The sequence below is a fragment of the Macaca nemestrina genome, chromosome 7, assembly GCF_043159975.1.
Source record: "Macaca nemestrina isolate mMacNem1 chromosome 7, mMacNem.hap1, whole genome shotgun sequence".
Classification (NCBI taxonomy): Eukaryota; Metazoa; Chordata; class Mammalia; order Primates; family Cercopithecidae; genus Macaca; species Macaca nemestrina.
Genome location: NC_092131.1, coordinates 38,513,033 through 38,536,347, shown reverse-complemented (window position 1 = coordinate 38,536,347; position 23,315 = coordinate 38,513,033). Strand labels below are relative to the sequence as shown.

At 40.3% G+C, this 23,315-nt stretch overlaps 1 protein-coding gene across 6 annotated transcripts in view; it reads left to right on the top strand.

Moving 5' to 3' along the window:
- The window catches only part of LOC105472897 (solute carrier family 39 member 9), a 63,443-nt gene that overhangs the window by 4,795 nt on the left and 35,333 nt on the right, over positions 1-23,315 (top strand). For all 6 annotated transcript variants that reach the window (XM_071099973.1, XM_011726477.3, XM_011726476.3 and 3 more), the window contains exon 2: positions 21,291-21,399. Coding sequence is in view for 2 of the 6 variants with exons in the window: in XM_011726476.3 (XP_011724778.1) it covers positions 21,291-21,399 (109 nt within the window). In the remaining 4 variants the exon portion in view is untranslated. The remainder of the gene's footprint in view (positions 1-21,290; positions 21,400-23,315) is intronic.

Here is a 23,315-nt window from a genome sequence, read left to right as displayed (position 1 = left end):
TTGCACTCCAGCCTGGGGAACAAGAGCGAAACTTCATCTCAGAAAAAAAAAAAAAAATAAAGAATAAAAAAAAAAACAAAGGAGGCCAAAGCATACTTTACACAAATTAAGTCCCGTTTGGTAAGGGAGTGAGACACACTGGTTTACAGTTAACACTGTCTTATGTTTTTTCAATTGAATTGCTAATGAGTAGTTTTCTTTCGCTCTAAATAACAATGTTACATAAGTAGGTTGAGAGCCTATATTACCTACTATAAACTCAGTGCTGCTCCAGTTGATAAATGGAGCTGATACAAAAACGGATGGCCCAAGTGGAATTTCAGATTGATTGTCTGAGGGTTGTTAGTCACCTGACTATGTCTCCTCTTTGTCACAGAGCTGGTAACAGAGAGCAAGCTGTTTTTGGCTCAGAGCTCTACAGCAGTATTCCTCAAACTGCCTGGTAAAGGATCAGTTTTTGTTTTTAATTTTTATTTCAATCCATGCCAATACACTTATAAAAATGAAATAGTAGGAAAATGAAGTAAAAAAAAAGACAGAAAATACAAGCCCAAATGTATTGTTGTTCAATTCAACAGATAAAAAATTGCTACTATAATTGTAATAATCATATTGCTCTAAAAATTTCTGAAGGCTTTATCTCAGTTTCCATACTTTTCTTATTGCAGTCCAGTCTGAGTTATAATGCCACATTTTTCATGTATTAAAACAGTAAAGCAGGCCAGGCATGGTGGCTCACGCCTGTAATCCCAGCACTTTGGGAGGCCGAGGCAGGCGAATCATCTGAGGTCGGGAGTTTGAGACCAGCCTGACCAACACAGAGAAACCCCGTCTCTACTGAAAATGCAAAATTAGTTGGGCATGGTGACGCATGCCTGTAATCCCAGCTACTTAGGAGCCTGAGGCAGGAGAATCACTTGAACCTGGGAGGCGTAGGTTGCAGTGAACCAAGATTGTGCCATTGCACTCCAGCCTGGGCAGCAAGAGTGAAACTCCCTCTCAAAACAAACAAACAAACAAACAAAACCCAGCAAAGGTGGGGCTACTGGTGCACACCGGTTAGTCCCAGCTACTCCAAATGCTGATGTGGAAGGATCACTTGAGCCCAGGAGTTCAGGGTTGCAGTGAGCTGTGAGTGTGCCTGTGAATAGCCACTGGCAACATAGGGAGACCTACTCTCTAAAATAACCAACAGCATAAATCCGTAAGTTGGCAGATGAAGGTAGTGCTATTCTTAGGGTGATTTTACAGTTGAATATGATTAATAATGCACTAATTTCAAAAGGGACTGTCTGAGACAATATCATTCAAAATCAGTGTTACTACTTGAACAAGCTATTAAAATCCAAGTCTCTTCTGTTAAATGACCTTCTAGAATTGTTGTGAGGTTGAAATAATATAAGCACAGGGTTAACACTATGTCTAGAACATAATAAAAACTTTCAAAAATGTTGAGGCAGATTCTCAATACTGATTAGAAAAACTTTTAAAGATTTTCATTTTTATAACTTTGTTCTAATTTATAATTGTTAAACCTTTTATTTGGAAACAGACTTAATAATGGTAAAGCTCCTCCCCCTCCTCCCCTTCTCAGTCATGGAAACTTCTCGGCAATTTGGAATCCGAAGGTCTTCTTTTGGGGTTTGGTTTGCATTACTATTTACCATTGTATTTGGAGAGGCCAGAGCTTTTCCTCTACCCTCCCTGCTTTATAGTATTTTTCTTAGTATTTAACTTTCTTTTCTTCATTATATTTACTCTTATTTTAAGCTTTGTTTTGTTCTTTCATGTTTTAAAGTTTTGTGTCTGTATTAGTCCATTTTCGTACTGCTAATAAAGATATACCTGAGACTGGGCAATTTATAAAGGAAAGAGGTTTAATTGACTCACAATTCAGCATAGCTGGGTAGGCCTAAGGAAACTTACAATCATGGCAGAAGAGGAGGCAAACACATCCTTCTTCATGGGGCGGCAGGATGGAGAAGTGCTGAGTAAAATAGGGAAAGCCCCTTATAAAACCATCAGCTCTCATGAGAACTCACTATCACAAGAACAGCGTGAGGGTAGCCATCCCCATGATTAAATTATCTCCCACCACATGGGAACTGCAACTCAAGATGGGATTTGGGTGGGGACCCAACCAAACCATATCAGTGTCTGATTATAATAACTGACTCATTCATAGTAAGTATCTTTAGGGGTTTGAGTTACCCTCAAATCAAAGGTTTATTGTATCTGAAGAACAAATTTGTTCAGTATGCTTCTGCCTCTACAATAGGTTCTCTTTGATGTAGATTTAGCAAAATTACATTTTTAAGGACTTTTATGTTGTCTGGTACATTGCTCTTACCCTCTTATGGTAATACAAGAGATTTTATACCTGTTTGGAATTTCATTTGTAAATTCTAAGATTTGGGCCAGGCGTAGTGGCTTATACCTGTAATTCCAGTGCTTTAGGAGGCTGAAGTTGGAAGATTGCTTGAGGCCAGGAGCTTGAGACCAACCTGGGCAACAAGTGAGACCCTGTCTCAGAAGAATGAACGTAAATTATAAGATTTTAAACTTTGCAATCTCAGTAAATTTATCATATCTGGAAAGAAATCATCAGCTTGTCTTTTCTCAGATTGAACTACAGATTATTGTTTCATAAGGATCTTTGATAAAACTAAGTTTGGATCAAATAAAATCCAGATACAATATGATTCAATATTGTTTTCCTGAAAAACTTTGTTTTCTCCAGGATACTATATTGACAAACGTAATTAAGACCTATCTGCATAATAATATTAATAATGTTTATTGAGCTCTTTCTGTGTACCCGGCACTGATGTATACTATCTAATTAATCCTCAGGACAAGACTGTGAGATACTGTTAAACCTCACTTTACAAATGAACAAGCTCAGGCTTGGAGAGGTCACAGACTGTGATAGAGGTGTGATTTGGAACTAAGTCATTTTGATTCCTCTTGCCAAATCAATCACTTTACTACTAAATGTTGCCTTTCCGAATGAACACTGTGTGAAGAAGGAATGAAAATAGGATCTATCTAAATTGATGCCTTTAGCTCCCCAAATTAGGAACATCTTTCATACCTTCCACAGTATGTCTCATGCTTTCTGCCTAGTCAGTGGAGTAGAACTTGAGACTCCAGAGGTAAACAATCTCCAAATACCATTGAAACCCGTAAGAAATAAGTTAATATGTCTTAGATGCCCTTTAAATTAACACCTGCCAATTTTGAATCTGAAGTAGTTCCCATTGTGAACTATTCAAGATCAATTTCACACTTGACATCTTCACAGGTTAGTTATAAATTGTGCTGTTCAAGAAGTGACATCCTTTTCATGAGAAGATGACCTGAAATGGATTCAGAATGTTTCTGCATATGATAGTCTTAACCTCTCCTCTAATTAGAGAATTTAGTGATGAGACTTTTGTTGAATGGCAAGGTCCCCTTCAGCTCAGTCTGGAATTTCAGGTAACAAGTACTGGCTGGGCGCAGTGGCTCATGCCTGTAATCCCAGCTACTTGGGAGGCTGAGGCAGGAGAATTGCTTGAACCTTGGAGGCGGAGATTGTAGTGAGCTGAGATTGTACCATGGCACTGCAGCCTGGGCAACAGAACGAGACTCTGTCTAGAAAAAAAAAAATAGTACTAAGTATGAGTACTGGTATTTCTTAAAACCTATAATGAAATTATGGAAATCTCAATCCTCCTTAAATACTAATATTCAATTTTTAACTTTATTGAAATAAAATGGAAATAAGTATTAGTTGGGCTGGATATTCTTTTTTTTTTTTTCTTTTTGAGATAGAGTCTTGCTCTGTTGCCCAGGCTGGAGTGCAGTGGCACAATCTCGGCTCACTGCAACCTCCCCCTCCCAGGTTCAAGCGATTCTCCTGCCTCAGACTCGCCAGTAGCTAGGATTACAGGTGCGCACCACCGTAACCAGCTAATTTTTTGTATTTTTAGTAGAGATGAGGTTTCACCGTGTTAGCCAGGATGATCTAGATCTCCTGATCTTGAGATCCACCTGCCTCGGGCTCCCAAAGTTCCGGGATTACAGACGTGAGCCACCACGCCCAGCCCTGGAAATCCCTATATGGAAATTCATTTTTAAATGAGAAGGTCTTGAGGGTAACTAATAGATAATTATATCAAACTATCTGTTGCGAACTCTGTATTTATCTAAGGTTATTCTTTTCCTTTTCCTTTTCCTTTTCCTTTTCCTTTACCTTTTCCTTTTCCTTTTCCTTTCCTTCCCTTTCCCTTTTCCTTTCCTTCCCTTTCCCTTTTCCCTTTTCTCTTTCCCTTTCCTGTTTCGCTCTTGCTGCCCAGGCTGTAATCTTGGTTCACTGCAACCTCTGCCTCCGAGGTTCAAGTGATTCTCCTGCCTCAGCCTCCTGAGTAGCTGGAATTACAGGCATGCACTGCCATGCCCCACCAATTTTGTATTTTTAGTAGAAACAGGGTTTCTCCATGTTGGTCAGGCTGGTCTCAAACTCCTGACCTCAGGTGGTCTGCCTGCCTTGGCCTCCCAAAGTGTTGGGATTACAGGCTTGAGCCATCGCGCCTGGCCAATTGTCTTTTTCTTTTTTTTTTTGTTTTGAGACAGAATTTCGTTCTTGTTGCCCAGGCTGGAGTGCAATGGCACGATCTCGGCTCACTGCAACTTCCTCCTCTCATGTTCAAGAGATTCTCCTGCCTCAACCTCCCAAGTAGCTGGGTGGTGCCTGCCACCACACCCAGCTAATTTTTGTGTTTTTAGTAGAGACAGAGTTTCACCATATTGGCCAGGCTGGTCTCGAACTCCTCGGGTGATCCACCTGCCTTGCCCTCCCAAAGTGCTGGGATTACAGATGTGAGCTACCACGCCCAGCCTGAGGTTAATTTTCTATTAACCAAAAGATTGTACCCTAACTCCTGCACCTTGTCGTATACTCCTTTCATTAATTATACATTTGACAGAGACAAATTGGGGAAAGAAGACAGATCCTAAAAGCCAAAAACTGAACAATTAAATATGTCTTGTAGAGGAGCAATTTAGCATAGTGTTTAAGATTATATATTCTGGGCCGGGGCAGTGGCTCACGCCTGTAATCCCAGCACTTTGGGAGGCCGAAGTGGGCGGATCATGAGGTCAGGAGATCAAGACCATCCTGGCTAACATGGTGAAACCTCGTGTTTACTAAAAATACAAAAATTAGCTGGGCGTGATGGCACATGCCTGAAGTCCCAGCTACTCGGGAGGCTGAGGCAGGAGAATCACTTGAACCTGGGAGGCAGAGGTTGCAGTGAGCCGAGATTGCACTACTGCACTCCAGCCTGGGCAACAGAGCGAGACTCTGTCTCAAAGAAAAAAAAAGATTATATATTCTGGAGCTAGACTACATAGGTTCAGATTATGACTCTGCCATTGCTGGCTGTGTAAACCTGGGCAAATTGAATTTTCTATGTCTCTGTTTCCTTTTCTGTAAAGTGGAGATAATAGAAGTACCTACCTCATAAGATTGTTTTGAGGATGAATGAGCTAATATATGTAAAGTGACTATAATAGAAATGCCTGGCATAGTAAGTACTTAATAAATGTTACTATAATGATGATGAAGGAGAAGAATTTGGTAGCACCTCCCTTGTGTAGAACTTGGCCATCCAGAAGCCACATTAATCTAAAGGACCAGCAAAGTCTCTGATTAGCCAAATAGCCTGAAGAACAAGGATTTTGTTTGTTCTCTACTGTTCCTGGTTCTCATTTGGCTTCTGTGTATCTTTTTTATGTAATTCTGGCAGGCTAGTGAGCCAGTCATCAATTTATTTCCTCTCAGCTTTAAATTCAGTCTTCACTGACTACTCTGCAAAAACGCATCTGGGCCCCATAAATATTTTTCCTCTACCAGCTAGCACAATGTTATGCTTTGTCCGCAAGGGGTACTGGAGAGAAATTGTAAGTGGAAGTGGTTTTCTTTCTTGGTTCTGCCACACTTGCCCAGCACCAATTCCTGTAGCACAGGCACCCTCCCCTGTGTCCAGTTCCTGCGATGCACCCAGCTTCTTCAGCACAGGTTCCTGCAACACATGTGACTGTGGCTTTCCCAGCCTCTAGCCAGGCTTCCCTGAGACCCAGCTCCTGCACCACCAAAGGCTTCTCCAGCCCCAGGCTCCTGCTGCACACACAGTTCCTCACGCACACAGCAGTTGGTAGTTTCCCCTGGCACTCCCCTTGGGCGGTTTTGTAGTCTTGCCGGTGAGCCGCTTTCCCATGAACAGTTTCCCCAAAACCTCGAGTACAGATTTCCAGCAGGTTCCACCAGCACGGCACTATAGAAACTTCTCTGCCATTCGCGGAGCCCCACCCATCCCCTCTTCACCAGGGTTTGGATCTCAGTTTTTGTGGGGCCTCTTCTTTGAGCACTCTTATCTCAGAGCTAGGATATTAGCTGCCCCATATATCTGCTATTATATTCTTTTTTTGGGAGGGAGATGGAGTTTCGCTCTTGTTGCCCAGGCTGGAGTGCAATGGTGCGATCTCGGCTCACCGCAACTTTCGCCTCCCAGGTTCAAGAGAATGATTCTCCTGCCTCAGCTTCCCAAGTAGCTGGGATTACAGATGCCTGCCACCATGCCTGGCTAATTTTGTATTTTTAGTAGAGACAGGGTTTTTCCGTGTTGGTCAGGCTAGTCTTGAACTCCCGACCTCAGGCGATCCATCTTCCTTGGCCTCCCAAAGTGCTGGGATTACAGGCGTGAGCCACCACGCCCTGCCCTGCTATTATATTCTGTATGGTTCTCTTTTAGTCAATTCCTCATAATTCTAGTCCCCTTTTATGCTTTCATAGGTATTCTTTTCTTTCTTTCTTTCTTTCTTTTTTTGAGATGGAGTCTTGCTCTGTTGCCCAGGCTAGAGGGCAGTGGTACAATTGTGGCTCACCACAACCTCTGTCTCTGGGTTCAAGCGATTCTCCTGCCTCAGCCTCCCAAGTAGCTGAGATTACGGCTGCCCACCACCATGCCCGGCTAATTTTTGTATTGTTAGTGGAGACAGAGTTTCGCCATGTTGGTCAGGCTGGTCTCAAACTCCTGACCTCAGTTGATCTGCCCACCTTGGCCTCCCAAAGTGCTGGGATTACAGGTATGAGCCACCATGCCCAGATTCCTTTTGTAAGTATTCTTTATGTTAAACTTTCTCTCTTCAAATTACTTTATGCTTTCTCTTTCATGAAAGGACCCTGACTGATACAGGTAGGTAATGGATCATAAATCAAATAAGGCTGAACAGAGAATTAAGCCAGAGTAAAATAAGACAGCCCCGGTGTCATGATATATGGCAGCTGACCTTCACTGTCAGTGCCTGGGAGTCATTAGGGAGAAGTGGGAACTGTGGGCATCTAAAGAGCACATATCATTTGACAACACCAAGTCTTCCTATTTTTCCAAAGCTGGAAATCTGGATTTTTATATTAAGTCTCTTGAATTTTACCCTTTGGCTACTTACTCAAATATTGCATCAGTGCGTGGGCCAAACAACCCATGTTTGTGAGTCGACAAGCCTCTGGACTGCCTGATTTCTAAACTCTCTGCATGTAGAAGGGGTGGGCAAGCAAGTAAAGGAAATAAGTTATAGCATGGTAGTGGGGGTGGGAGAGACTGAAAAAAATTTTGAATTATTACACAATGTTGAAGGGCAGTTGTTTAGAACCGCTTGCTAGAGGGGAAAACATGTCTATGTTCACATTAAAGACACTGTGTTCTTTAATTTGACTGTAGTATAATAATGACTACTTGTCAACTGATATGTCAGGTTCTACGTTAATTTTAACAGTAACCTGGAAAGGGAAGAATTCTTGTCCCACTTGTAGATAAGGAAAGTGGGCCTCAAGTTTAGTAAGTACAAAGCCCCTATTTATATAGCCTCTAATTAAATTAACAATTTTTTAAAAGACACTGTGGAAAATTTAGAAAATATGGTAATGTATAAAAGGAAAATAAAAGTATTATCCTACTGTTCAATTAGAATCACTAATAACATTTTTGTTTCTTTTTTTTTTCTGTTTGTTTGCATTTTTAACATAGTTGATTATGGTTGATATGTGTAATTTACATTCTCCCTTTTATAACCTGGTAGTATATCATAAGCATTTTCCTTTATTCTTAAAAACTTGTTCTAGGCATTTGTTGTTGTTGTTGTTAAGGCAAGGTCTCACTTTGTCACCCAGGCTGGAGTGCAGTGGCATGTTTGTTTTGGCTCACTGCAACCTCCACCCCCTGGGCTCAAGCCATCCTTCTACCTCAGCCTCCATTACCTACCTGTATCAGTCAGGGTCCTTTCATGAAAGAGAAAGCATAAAGTAATTTGAAGAGAGAAAGTTTAACATAAAGAATACCTACAAAAGGAATCTGGGCATGGTGGCTCATACCTGTAACCTTGGTAGCTGGGACTCATACCAGCACCTTGGTAGCTGGGACTCAGGCATGTGCCACCAGGCCCAGCTAATTTTTGTATTTTTTGTAGAGGTGAGGTCTCACTATGTTGCCCAGGCTGGTCTCGAACTCCTGAACTCAAGTAATCAATCCTCTTGCCTTGGCCTCCCAAAGTGCTGGGATTGCAGGTAGGGGACACTGTGCCAAGCCTTGGGCATTTTTTTAAAATGTCATCATTACATTTAATTACGTACAGAAATTCTTAATATGCATTTAATTTGTTTTTACATTTTTGTCATGATAATAGTGTTGCACGAATATTTTTTTGTCTCAAGTATTGACCATATTTCAGATTATTTTTTCAGGAATAGAATGATAGAGCTAAAGGGCATGAATGTTCTTCAGAAGGTTCTCAATCTATATTACCAGTTTTTAAAAATGCATTTTTCCAACAAATGCAAATAACACTGTATTCTCACAAACTTTATCATTATTCATTTTTAAAACTACTAATTTCATAGAGGAAAAGGTATATTTACTATTTTAGTCTGCTCAGTTCAGTTGAACTTCTTATGTATCAATGATATATTTATTGGCAATGCTTTTCCAGGTTATTTTTCAATGGATTTTTATTTGTTTTGACTTTGTAGTTACATCAAACAATCTTATGGGATTTATATTTAGTTCTTTTATGTTTAGAAAGGAATTTTATGCAAAAAGAAAAATAAATTAATCTTATTTTCCAAGATTGGGACAACAGGCGCCCGCCACCACGCCTGGCTAATTTTTTTGTGTATTTAGTAGAGATGGGGTTTCACTGTGTTAACTAGGATGGTCTCGATCTCCTGACCTTGTGATCCGCCCACCTCGGCCTCCCAAAGTGCTGGGATTACAGGCGTGAGCCACTGCGCCCAGTTATGTTTCTTAATTAAATGTATTTATATGAAATTGTATTATGGGCTTTTATTTTATTTTATTTCTGAGATGGAGTCTCGCTCTGTCACCAGGCTGGAGTGCGGTGACACGATCTCAGCTCATTGCAACCTCTACCTCCCGGGTCCAAGGGATTCTCCTGCCTCAGCCTCCTGAGTAGCTGGGACTACCGGCACACGCCACCACGCCCATCTCATTTTTGTATTTTTAGTAGAGACGGGGTCTCACCATGTTGGCCAGGATGGTCTTGATCTCTTGACCTCGTGATCTGCCTGCCTCAGCCTCCCATAGTGCTGGGATTACAGGCATGAGCCACTGCGCCCTGCCTATGGCCCTTTATTAAGTGTATTTGCATGCCCCTTGAGTGAAACTATCAATTCTGAATCAACTAATCACTGAAAATTCTTGATATAGTTACACTTACAAGGAATATATGAGGTCTATTTCCTGGCACAAATATTCTAAAGATACTCCGCTACATTTGTGTAATTGTTTATATCAGAGCCCAGTGGCCGGTACCAAGTCCCTAGTGCTTTGCATGGTGGTGGGCATTTAATTCCTTTCAATAAATATTTAGGGGAAACTGTTGTGTGCCAGATACTGCCTTATAAATTGAGAATTCAGCAGGTAAATTAAAGATCTCTGCCCTGACAGAATTGGTAATTTTGTGGGGAAGGGGTTACAGGGACAAACAATAAACATAGTGTTGAGTGGATGTTTAACTTCATTTGGTAAATAAATGCACTTAATTTCAAAGTGAACTGAAAACAATACAGTAGTTTTACCTCAGGCTGCCTTTCTTCGGAGGAAATACTACAAAGCTAGATGATTCATTCAGATTTACCTTGATGGTCTCTTCCTACAAACTGAAATTCTTTGTTTCTGAATGTTTGATGGTATTATAATTTCATGTTTGCACTTAGATCAGGATTTTCCAGCTTTTGGGTTTCATAGATCAGTCATATATTTAAAATTTCAAAGAATCGGCCAGGCGCGGTGGCTCACACCTGTAATCCCAGCACTTTGGGAGGCCAAGGCAGGCGGATCATGAGGTCAGGAGATCGAGACCATCCTGGCTAACACGGTGAAACCCCGTCTCTACTAAAAACACAAAAAATAAGCCGGGCGTGGTGGCAGGCACCTGTAGTCCCAACTACTCTGGAAGCTGAGGCAGGAGAATGGTGTGAACCTGGGAGGCAGAGCTTGCAGTGAGCTGAGATCATGCCACTGCACTCTAGCCTGGGCTGCAGAGTGAGACTCCATCTCAAAAAAAAAATTTTTTTTTCAAAGAATCGACACAGGATTACCTCCTTTTAATTTTGCCGTGTAAGGACACTAAAAATAACAAAAACTGGTCACCATAATTTCTTTAAAAAAAGGACATTTTAACCAAAATTAGGTAGGACATAATCTCAGAATAAAAAATAGTTCTTTACATTGAAGAAATAAAGCTTTATGATGTGCTCACTGTATTGTCCTTATTTTATTTTGTCGTGGACCATTAGAAATTGTCAATAGAGAAGAATTATAACTATTTATAATTTTGTTTCTTCTCTTGATGTTGCTGAGGGATTTTGCTGATTCATACTATTTTGAAAGGTTGCATGAGTGTCATCTTTTTTGGAGATAAATTTTTTTACAGTGGATTGTATGTATTACGCTATGCAATGAACATTGTCATGGAGTGCAATGCCGAATCTAATCATCCCTGTAACCAGTAACTAGCTTAGTCATGTGATCTTGGGCAAATCACTTCTCATCTTTCGCCTTCGATTCTCCATCTATATACTGAGAGAAAATAATTTTTTATATTTTCTTCCATTCTTTAATTTGAATTGATAACTTTGGTAGCTGATATCCCTATTTTTAAAACATGGGTCTAAAGATTAATAAAAATCTTTACTGTGGCTCTCTAAAAATTTCCACCAAACTCCTGTTTATATTTCATATTCTTTTTGTTTGTTTGTTTTGAGACAGGGTATCGGTCTGTCACCCAGGCTGGAGTGCAGTGGCACAGTCTCAGCTCACTGCAACCTCCGCCTCCTGTGTTCAAGCGATTCTGCTCTCTCAGCCTCATGAGTAGCTGGGACTACAGTTGTGCACCATCATACCCGGCTAATTTTTGTGTTTTCAGTAGAGACAGGGTTTTGCCATGCTGGCCAGGCTGGTCTCGAACACTTCCTGCTTTTAAAACTTACCTCAATGTAGTTTTTCATGTGACCCCAGAGTAGAGTATTATGAAGCAGTTGGTAAGTGCCTAGTAAATTGTGGGTTGATCCAGAATTGTGGACACCACTGGTTTCCCCATGATGTTATTGATATAAAATTGTGGTGAATTATTTTTAAGAAATATCTGAATGGCAGATGAGATTGTTTAAGGAAAATTTTTGGAAGTGCCTTTTAGTGTTCGAATTAGATCTCTGAACTTGATTTCAGAGACCTGCCATGAAGAAAGAAGCCTTGTTAAAACTGAATGGTTCTAAAATGAATCCTTTCAGAAATCCTGGCTGAGTATATTACTACCCAGTTAATTTTTTTATAAATAGATAATTTTATAGAGTGAAAAGTACAGATCTTAATATAGTTTGATGAATTTTAGCAAATGTTTACAAATGTAACTCACATCCCAATCAAGATTTAGAACATATCTATTATTTTTGAAAGTAACCTGATGCCACTTTCCAGTGAATCCCCACTGTGTGGCCACCCTCTCATCCCTGGTCACCAGAGGCAGTCACTGTTCTGATTTCAATTGTTATAGATTAGTTTGGCCTGTTTTTAAACTTCATATACATTGATTCATACAGTACATATTCTTTTGTGTAAGGCTTCTTTCACGCAAACATCAGGAAAATGTTTATGAGATTTATTCATTTATGTGCTATATGTAGCCGTAGTTTATTCCTTTTTATTGCCAAGTGGTAGTCCATTGTTTAAATATACCACAATTTGTTTATCCATTCTCCTGTCAATGGACATCTCCTCCAGATTGTGGCTATTCTTGATGTAGCTTCTTTGAATATTCTTGTACAAGTTTTTTGTGGACATATGTTTTCATTTCTTTTGAGTAAATACTCAAAAGGGGAATGCTAGTTTAACTTTATAAGAGACTGCTGATTTTCCAAAGTGGTTGTACCATTTTATGCTGCCACCAGCAATGTGTGAGTTTTCCAGTTGCTGTATATCTTGTAATTATTTAGAGTTGTCAGTCTTTTCAATTTTGGCCATTTTAATGAGTATGAAAAGATATCTTGCATAGTTTTGATTTACATTTTTTCTGATGACTAAATGGTGTTGAGCACCTTTTCATGAGCTTATTAGCCATTCATACATCTTTTGTGAAGTGTCTGTTCAGTGCTTTACCCATTTTTTAATTGGTTGTTTGTCTTTTATTATTGAGTTTTAGAAGTTCTTTCTACTTCAAATACAAATGCTTTGTCTGTGTCATGGAGTCTGTTCTGCCTCCCAAGCCAGTACTCCAACCACTAGAATACTCTCAGTTTACAAGTACCCAATAGCCATTCTGAATGTATAAGGGTTGACCTGGCTGTGTGCTGGAGATCAGGGGGATTCTCCTCTTGCTATATGGCACATATTGGTTGGTGTTTACATTGCAGCTTTTAGTTCCCCCTTTTTCAATAGATACATAGATCCCTTTCTTCCCCTCCAAACAAGGAGGGAGTAATGTTTCAACCAGGCTTTCAGCTAAAAAACTATTTTCCCATAGAGATAATATTTACAAAAGCTAGTTAGGCTCCCAGCCTCTCAGTCAGAAGTTCAGTAATATATCAGAGATAATAGAGCTACTGTTTTTGCTAACTAACCTCTTTTTTATTGTTACTGTACTTTAAGTTCTAGGGTACATGTGCATAACGTGCAGGTTTGTTACGTATGTATACATGTGCTATGTTGGTTTGCTGCACCCATTAACTCGTCATTTACATTAGGTGTTTCTCCTAATGCTATCCCTCCCTCAGCCCCCACCCCATGACAGGCCCTGGTGTGTGATGTTCCCCACCCTGTGTCCAAGTGTTCTCATTGTTCAATTCCCACCTATGAGTGAGAATATGCAGTGTTTGGTTTTCTGTCCTTGCAATAGTTTGCTCAGAATGATGGTTTCCAGCTTCATCCATGTCCCTATAAAGGACATGAACTCATCCTTTTTTATGGCTGCCTAGTATTCCATGGTATATATGTGCCACATTTTCTTAATCCAGTCTATCGTTGATGGACATTTGGGTTGGTTCCAAGTCTTTGCTGTTGTGAATAGTGCTGCAGCAAACATACATGTGCATGTATCTTTACACTCACATGATTTATAATCCTTTGGGTATATACCCAGTAATGGAATGGCTGGGTCAAATGGTATTTCTAGTTCTAGATCCTTGAGGAATCATCACACTCTCTTCCACAATGGTTGAACTAGTTTACACTTCCACCAACAGTGTAAAAGCGTTCCTGTTTCTCCACATCCTCTCCAGCATCTGTTGTTTCCTGACTTTTTAATGATCGCCACTCTAAATGGTGTGAGATGGTATCTCATTGTGGTTTAGATTTGCATTTCTCTGATGACCAGTGATGATGAGCATTTTTTCATGTGTCTGTTGGCTGCATAAATGTCTTCTTTTGAGAAGTGTCTGTTCATATCCTTGGCCCACTTTTTGATGGGGTTGTTTCATTTTTTCTTGTACATTTGTTTAAGTTCTTTGTAGATTCTGGATATTAGCCCTTTGTCAGATGGGTAGATGCAAAAATTTTCTCCCATTCTGTAGGTTGCCTGTTCACTCTGATGGTAGTTTCTTTTGCTGCTCAGAAGCTCTTTAGTTTAATTAGATCCCATTTGTCTATTTTGACTTTTGTTGCCATCGCTTTTGGTGTTTTAGTCATGAAGTCCTTGTTCATGCCTGTGTCCTGAATGGTACTGCCTAGGTTTTCTTCTAGGGTTTTTATGGTTTTAGGTCTAACATTTAAGTCTTTAATCCATCTTGAATTAATTTTTGTATAAGGTGTAAGGCAGGGATCCAGTTTCAGCTCTCTATGTATGGCTAGCCAGTTTTCCCAGCAGCATTTATTAAATAGGGAGTCCTTTCCCCATTTCTTGTTTTTGTGAGGTTTGTCAAAGATCAGATGGTTGTAGATGTGTGGTGTTATTTCTGAGGCCTCTGTTCTGTTCCATTGGTCTGTCTCTCTGTTTTGGTACCAATACCATGCTGTTTTGGTTACTATAGCCTTGTAGTGTAGTTTGAAGTCAGGTAGCGTGATGCCTTCAGCTTTATTCTTTTGGCTTAGGATTGTCTTGGCAATGTGGGCTCTTTTTTGGTTCCATATGAACTTTAAAGTAGTTTTTTCCAATTCTGTGAAGAAAGTCATTGGTAGCTTGATGGGGATGGCAGTGAATCTCTAAGTTACCTTGGGCAGTATGGCCATTTTCCCGATATTAATTCTTCCTATCCATGAGCATGGGATGTTCTTTCATTTGTTTGTGTCCTCTTATATTTCGTTGAGCAGTGGTTTGTAGTTCTCCTTGAAGAGGTCCTTCACATCCCTTATAAGTTGGATTCCTAGGTATTTTATTCTCTTTGTAGCCATTGTGAATGAGAGTTCACTCATGATGTGGCTCTCTGTTATTGGTTTAGAGGAATGCTTGTGATTTTTGCACATTGATTTTGTGTCCTGAGACTTTGCTGAAGTTGCTTATCAGCTTAAGGAAATTTTGGGCTGAGACGATGGGATTTTCTAAATATACAATCATGTCATCCGCAGACAGGACAATTTGACTTCCTCTTTTCCTAATTGAATACCCTTTATTTATTTCTCTTGCCTGATTGCCCTGGCCAGAACTTCCAACACTATGTTGAATAGGAGTGGTGAGAGAGGGCATCCCTGTCTTGTGCCAGTTGTCAGAGGAAATGCTTCCAGTTTTTGCCCATTCAGTATGGTATTGGCTGTGGATTTGTCATAAATAACTTATTATTTTCAGATACGTCCCATCAATACTAGTTTATTGAAAGTTTTTAGCATGAAGGGCTGTTGAATTTTGTCGAAGGCCTCTTCAGCATCTATTGAGATAATCATGTGGTTTTTGTCTTTGGTTCTGTCTATGTGATGGATTATGTTTATTGATTTGCATATGTTGAACCAGACTTGCATCCCAGGGATGAAGCCAACTTGATCTTGGTGGATAAGCTTTTTGATGTGCTGCTGGATTCAGTTTGCCAGTATTTTACTGAGGATTTTCGCATCAATGTTCATCAGGAATATTTTTCTAAAATTCTCTTTTTACTTTGTTATGTCTCTGCCAGGCTTTGGTATCAGGATGATGCTGGCCTCATAAAATGAGTTAGAGAGGATTCCCTCTTTTTCTATTGATTGGAATAGTTTCAGAAGGAATGGTACCAGCTCCCCTTTGTACCTCTGGTAGAACTCGGCTGTGAATCTGTCTGTTCCTGGACTGTTTTTGGTTGGTAGGCTATTAATTATTGCCTCAATTTCAGAGCCTGTTATTTGTCTATTCAGGGATTCAACTTCTGGTTTAGTCTTGGGAAGGCGTATGTGTCCAGGAATTTATCCATTTCTTCTAGATTTTCTAGTTTATTTGCTTAGAGTGTTTATAGTATTCTCTGATGGTAGTTTGTATTTCTGTGGGACCGGTGGTGATATCCCCTTTATCATTTTTTATTGTGTGTATTTGATTCATCTGTCTTCTTTATTAGCTTGCTCTAGTAGTCTATCAATTTTGTTGATCTTTTCAAAAAACCAGCTCCTGGATTCATTGATTTTTTTGAAGGGTTTTTTGCATCTCTATGTCCTTCAGTTCTGCTCTGTTCTTAGTTATTTCTTACCTTCTGCTAGCTTTTGAATGTGTTTGTTCTTGCTTCTGTAGTTCTTTTGCAATGTTAGGTGTTGATTTTAGATCTTTCTTGCTTTCTCTTGTGGGCATTTAGTGCTATAAATTTCCCTCTACACACTGCTTTAAATGTGTCCAAGAGATTCTGGTACATTGTGTCTTTGTTCTCATTGGTGTCAAAGAACATCTTTATTTCTGCCTTCATTTTGTTATTTACCCAGTAGTCATTCAGGAGCAGGTTGTTCAGTTTCCATGTAGTTGAGCGATTTTGAGTGAGTTTCTTAGAGTTCTAGTTTGATTGTACTGTGGTCTGAGAGACAGTTTGTTGTGATTTCTGTTCTTTTACATTTGCTGAGGAGTGCTTTACTTCAAACTATGTGGTCAATTTTGGAATAAGTGCGATGTGGTGCTGAGAATAATCTATTTTCTGTTGATTTGGGGTGGAGAGTTCTGTAGATGTCTATTAGGTCTGCTTGGTGCAGAGTTGAGTTCAAGTCCTAGATATCTTTGTTAACCTTCTGTCTCATTGATCTAGTATTGACAGTGGAGTGTTAAAATCTCCCATTATTATTGTGTGGAAGTCTCAGTCTCTTTGTAGGTCTCTAAGGACTTGCTCTATGAATCTGGGTGCTCCTGCATTGGGTACATATATATTTAGGATAGTTAGCTCTTCTTGTTGAATTGATCCCTTTACTGTTATGTAATGGCCTTCTTTGTCTCTTTTGATCTTTGTTGGTTTAAAGTCTGTTTTATCAGAGACTAGGATTGCAACCCCTGCTTTTTTTTTTGCTTTCCATTTGCTTGGTAGATCTTCCTCCATCCCTTTATTTTGAGCCTGTGTGTGTCTCTGCACGTGAGATGGGGCTCCTGAATACAGCACACTGATGGGTCTTGACTCTTTATCCGATTTGCCAGTCTGTGTCTTTTAATTGGGGCATTTAGCCCATTTACATTTAAGATTAATATTCTTATGTGTGGATTTGATCCTGTCATTATGATGTTAGCTGGTTGTTTTGCCCGTTAGTTGATGCAGTTTCTTCCTAGCATTGATGGTCTTTGCAATTTGGCATGTTTTTGCAGTGACTGGTACCAGTTGTTCCTTTCCATGTTTAGTGCGTCCTTCAGGAGCTCTTGTAGGGCAGGCCTGGTGGTGACAAAATCTCTCTGCGTTTGCTTGTCTGTAAAGGATTTTATTTCTCCTTCACTTATGAAGCTTAGTTTGGCTGGATATTAAATTCTGGGTTGAAATTTCTTTTCTTTGAGAATGTTGAATATTGTCCCCCAAGAGCTTCTGGCTTGTAGAGTTTCTGCTGAGAGATCTGCTGTTAGTCTAATGGGCTTCCCTTTGTGGGTAACCTGAGCTTTCTCTCTGGCTGCCCTTAACATTTTTTCCTTCATTTCATCCTTGGTGAATCTGACAATTATGTGTCTTGAGGTTGCTCTTCTCGAGGAGTGCCTTTGTGGTGCTCTCTGTATTTCCTGAATTTGAATGTTGTCCTGCCTTGCTGGGTTGGGGAAGTTCTCCCGGATAATATCCTGAAGAGTGTTTTCCAACTTGGTTCCATTCTCCCCATCACTTTCAGGTACACCAATCAAACGTACATTTGGTCTTTTCACATAGTCCCATATTTCTTGGAGGCTTTGTTCATTTCTTTTTACTCCTTTTTTCTCTAAACTTCTCTTCTCGCTTCATTTCATTAATTTGCTCTTCAATCACTGATACGCTTTCTTCCACTGATCAAATCAGCTACTGAAGCTTGTGCATGTGTCGTATAGTTCTCGTGCCATGGTTTTCAGCTCCATCAGGTCATTTAAGGTCTTCTCTATGTTGTTTATTCTCATTAGCCATTCGTCTAATCTTTTTTCAAGGTTTTTAGCTTCCTTGCGACGGGTTCGAACATCCTCCTTTGGCTCGGAGAAGTTTGTTATTACCGGCCTTCTGAAGCCTACTTCTATCAAACTCGTCAAAGTCATTCTCCATCTAGCTTTATTCCGTTGCTGGCGAGGAGCTGCAATCCTTTGGAGGAGAAGGGGCGCTCTGGTTTTTAGAATTTTCAGCTTTTCTGCTCTGGTTTCTCCCCATCTTTGTGGTTTGTATCTACCTGTGGTCTTTGATGACGGTCACCTACAGATGGGGTTTTGGTGTGGATGTCCTTTTTGTTGATGTTGATGCAATTCCTTTCTGTTTGTTAACAGTTTTCCTTCTAACAGTCAGGTCCCTCAGCTGCAGGTTTGTTGGAGTTTGCTGGAGATCCACTCCAGACCCTGTTTGCCTGGGTATCACCAGCAGAGGCTGCAGAACAGCAAATATTGCAGAACAGCAAATATTGCAGAAAAGCAAATATTGCTGCCTGATCCTTCCTTTGGAAGCTTCATCTCAGAGGAGCACCTGGCTGTATGAGATGTCAGTTGGCCCCTACTGGGAGGTATCTCCCAGTTAGGCTACACGGGGGTCAGGGAACCACTTGTGGAGGGAGTCTGAGGAGGCGGTCTGTCCGTTCTCAGAGCTCAAATACCATGCTGGGAGAACCACTGCTCTCTTCAGAGCTGTCAGACAGGAACACTTAAGTCTGCCAAAGTTTCTGCTGCCTTTTGTTCAGCTCTGCCCTGCCCCCAGAGGTGGAGTCTACAGAAGCAGGTAGGCCTCGCTGAGCTGTGGTGGGCTCCACCCAGTTCGAACTTCCTGGCCTCTTTGTTTACCTACTGCAGCCTCAGCAATGGCAGACGCCCCTCCCCCAGCCAAGTTGCCTCCTCAAAGTTCGATCTTGGGCTGCTGTGCTAGCAGTGAACAAGGCTCCATGGGCATGAGACTCGCTAAGCCAGGAGCGGGATATAATCTCCTGGTGTGCTGTTTGTTAAGACCGTTGGAAAAGCACAGTATTTGGGTGGCAGTCTCCTGATTTTCCAGGTACAGTCTGTCATGGCTTCCCTTGGCTAGGAAAGGGAAATCTCCTGACCCCTTGTGCTTCCCAGGTGAGGTGATGCCCCACCCTGCTTCAGCTCACCCTCCATGGGCTGCACCCACTGTCCAGCCAGTCCCAATAAGGTGAACCTGGTATCTCAGTTGGAAGTGCAGAAATCTCCTGTCTTCTGTGTCGATTATGCTGCAAGCTGCAGACCAGAGCTGTTCCTATTTGGCCATCTTGGAACAGACCACTTGCTTGCTAACTAAGCTCTTAAACAAATAGATAAAGTACCTGATGTACCATTAAATTATTGAAACTTTTTCATAAGCAACATATATAATTATTCCCTTGTGGTTTTGTTTTGAAAAATGGGGTCTCTTTATGTTGTCCAGGCTTGAGTATAATTCAGCAAGATCATAGCTCACTACAGCCTCAGCCTCCCCATATCTGGGACAACAAGTGTGTACTACTATGTCTGGCTTCTTGTAGTTTTTTATTATTTTTTATTTTTTTAAAGACAGCGCTTATTATGTTGCCCAGCCTGGAGTGCAGTGATTGTAGCAGATGTGGTTATAGCACACTATAGCCTTGAACTCCTGGGTTTAAATGATCCTCTGCTTCCACCACCCGAGCAGCTGAGACTACAGGTGCACACCACCGTGCCTGGCTCTCTTCTCAGGTGTTTTTGTTTTGTTTTGTTTTGAGATGGAGTCTTGCTCTGTCACCCAAGCTGGAGTGCAGTGGCACAATCTCTGCTTACTGCGACCTTCACCTTCTGGGTTCAAGTGATTCTCCGGTCTCAGACTCCCAAGTAGCTGGGATTACAGGCACACACCACCATGCCTGGCTAATTTTTGTATTTTTGTAGAGACGGGGTTTCACCGTGTTGGCCAGGCTGGTCTTGAACTCCTGACCTCAGGTGATCCACCCACCTAGTTGTAGTTTTTAAGATCATTTTTCATACTTCTAAGATCCCAGGAAGTCATATTAGGGTATACTGCTGCTTCAAGAAACTTTGAAACCTAATCTTTTTGTATGACAAGACGGAGTCTCTCAAACTTGGGTAAAAAGACAACAATTGGGATTAAGTTGGATTAAAACCACAGAAGAATTTTAGCATTGATATCTAAATACATTTTTTTCATTGTATGAGTAATACATGTTTATTGTAGATAAATTATGTTTTATAAGTTATGTATTTATATATTGCAAATTATAAATTTTAAGTAAAAAATTGTTAATGTTTAATGTAATTTGTTCTACTTACGTATATATTTTTTATAAATATGAGATTATCAATACATACTGATTGCCATCAGCCTTTTCCTCATAGCAGCATATCATGACTTCCTATATCTATTAACATATTTATTTCTTAATTTTTAATGGCTGAGTGGTGTGGTACTCTTGATGAAATTTATAGTTTATTTAGCCAGTCTCCTTTATTGGACATTTATTTTCAGATTTGCATTAGTAATAAGCACAGTGGTCATCTTTACACGATTCTTTCTTAGGGTGAATTTCTAGAAGTAAAATTTCTGGATCAAAGAGTTCACATTTTTGAGGCTTTAAATCTAAATGCCAAATTTTGGTCTCCAAAAGTTGTAGCAATTCACATTCCTTCCAATATTAAAGTGTATTCATTCTCCCTATCATGGATAGTAGACATTTTCCCAAATCATTGTTAACCTGGTCATTTAAAAAATTTCATCTCAGTCGGGCACAATGGCTCACGCTTGTAATCCCAGCACTCTGGGAGACCAAAGCAGGCGGATCACCTGAGGTCAGGAGTTGGAGACCAGCCTGGCCAACATGGTGAAACCCCGTCTCTACTGAAAATACAAAAATTAGCTGGATGTAGTGGTGCACGCCTGTAATCCCAGCTGCTCGGGAGGCTGAGGCAGGATAATTGCTGGAACCTGGGAGACAAAGGCTGCAGTGAGCTGAGACCACACCACTGTGCTCAAGCCTGGGCAACAGAGCAAAACTCTGTCTCAAAAAAAAAAAAAAATTCATCTCTTTGTTTTAATTGGCATTACTCATGAAATTGATCATTTTTTAGCCTCACCGTCTATTGTAGATGTTGGTCTCACAAATGAGCAGCTCACAGTCTTGATTACAGATACTTCAGAAACTTTTCCCCATTCATTAATCAAAGTTCGCAATGATTTGTTTTCTCCCCAGGAACGACTGAAGCTGGTGACTGTTCTGGGTGCTGGCCTTCTCTGTGGAACTGCTCTGGCGGTCATTGTGCCTGAAGGAGTACATGCCCTTTATGAAGATATTCTTGAGGGTGAGAAAGAGAAGAACCTTATTTGAGATATGTTATTGACTTGGAGGATTAGCAGGATGAGGCTTAGTTTTCTGAGCACAGTTCATGTTTACCATAGAGTTCTACCTTGAGAAGAATTGTTGAGAGATATCTTGATATCTTTGATATTGAACACATCCTTAGCAGTTTGTGAACTGAATGCCCCAAATCATGAATACCACTTAATGTTTATTTGCCATAGTGCATGAATATGAGTCATTTTAAGTTATGACAGTTCTTTTTTAATGCTTACTCAAACACTTCCCAAATCCCACATGATAGTGGCTGCATTTTTGCTAATTTAAAAATATATAGATATAAATATTTAAATTTAAGAACCCTTTACAGTAAACTTTATAGATAATTGGTGAGGACCCATGCAGTAACGGATAACTGAAAAATTAAAGAGGCCTTTCCTGACCTTAATAGCAACAAGCAGAGGGAACGGTAGGGCTGTGTGAGAGTAAATGCTTGGTGGTCAGCTTGGTTCACTCACCAGCAAAGTAATTTGGTCCTTCACACAGCTGAAAAGCATACTTGATTCACATTTGTGACTTAGCAAAATCTGATTACTACATGTCATGAAACTTCACAGTTTCCTGTGAAGGATTGACACCACAGCTGTTAAATCCTTGAACTGAATCCTCAAGCACCAAGTCTACCGGATGTTAAGAATAGTATAAAGAGGTAGGCACTTCCAAATTTCTTACTAGATACAATATAATAAATACTTTTTCACATCTTGGTAGAGGAAGAGAACTGTGTCCTTCATCCAGAATGATGATGCTTTTAGGCCGGGGTTTGATAGACAAAGAGTTTTGGCAGATATAAATGAGGATTGCAGAAGTGTTGCAAGATAGGATGGGGCTGAGGAGTGGTCAGCTGTATTGGGGAACAATAATAAATCAGTGGTCTCTACCTTACAGCAGTGGTCTCTGCTTTTTTATGGTCACACATCCTACAGGGGGAGTGGGGAATGATTTACATGCACTGTTGCACTGATTTAATGTGTACATTATAAAATACACTCCTAAAATAGGAACGTTTTTGAGGCCTGAGATTTAAAGTAAATATACATAGAAGAACAATATTTTCTTTCATATTCTAGTGGGTCATCTTGAATTTTTCTGGGATATGATTCCACTATAGAAATCACTATCCTAGTATTTGTCCTTTTATGAATGGAACTTTGTTTTCTAAAGTTGTCTGATAATGAAAATTCCTTGAGGAAGAGGTATATTTTAAAAGTATAATTTCCTGACTTCCAGCCTAGGTTCCTTAATCTCCTGGAAGGATCCTGGGAATATCTTTTTTTTTTTTTTTTTTGAGACAGAGTCTCGCTCTGTCAACCAGGCTGGAGTGCAGTGGTGCAATCTCGGCTCACTGCAAGCTCCGCCTCCCGGGTTCACACCATTCTCCTGCCTCAGCCTCCTGAGTAGCTGGGACTACAGGCGTCCGCCACCACACCCAGCTAATTATTTGGAATTTTTAGTAGAGACAGGATTTCACCATGTTGGCCAGGATGGTCTCAATCTCCTGACCTGGTGATCCGCCCTCCTTGGCCTCACAAAGGTAATATCTATTTTTAACAAGTTGTCTGCAATTCTTATGAAACAAGTTTTAGAAACACTGGAGTAGAGGAAAGAAGTGCTTCAAGTATAGTTTCTTTGTGTTATTTTTAATATCAATTTGAGATATAATTTACAAACTATGTTTCAGATATAGTTGGGGGTTTTTTGGGTTTTTTTTATTTGTTTGTTTTGAGACAGGGTCTCACTTTGTCGCCTAGGCTATAGTCCAGTTTTGCGATCACAGCTCAAATCTCTTGGGTTTAAGCTATCCTCCTGCCTCTGTAGCTGGGTCTATAGACACACACTGCTATGCCTGGCTAATGTTTA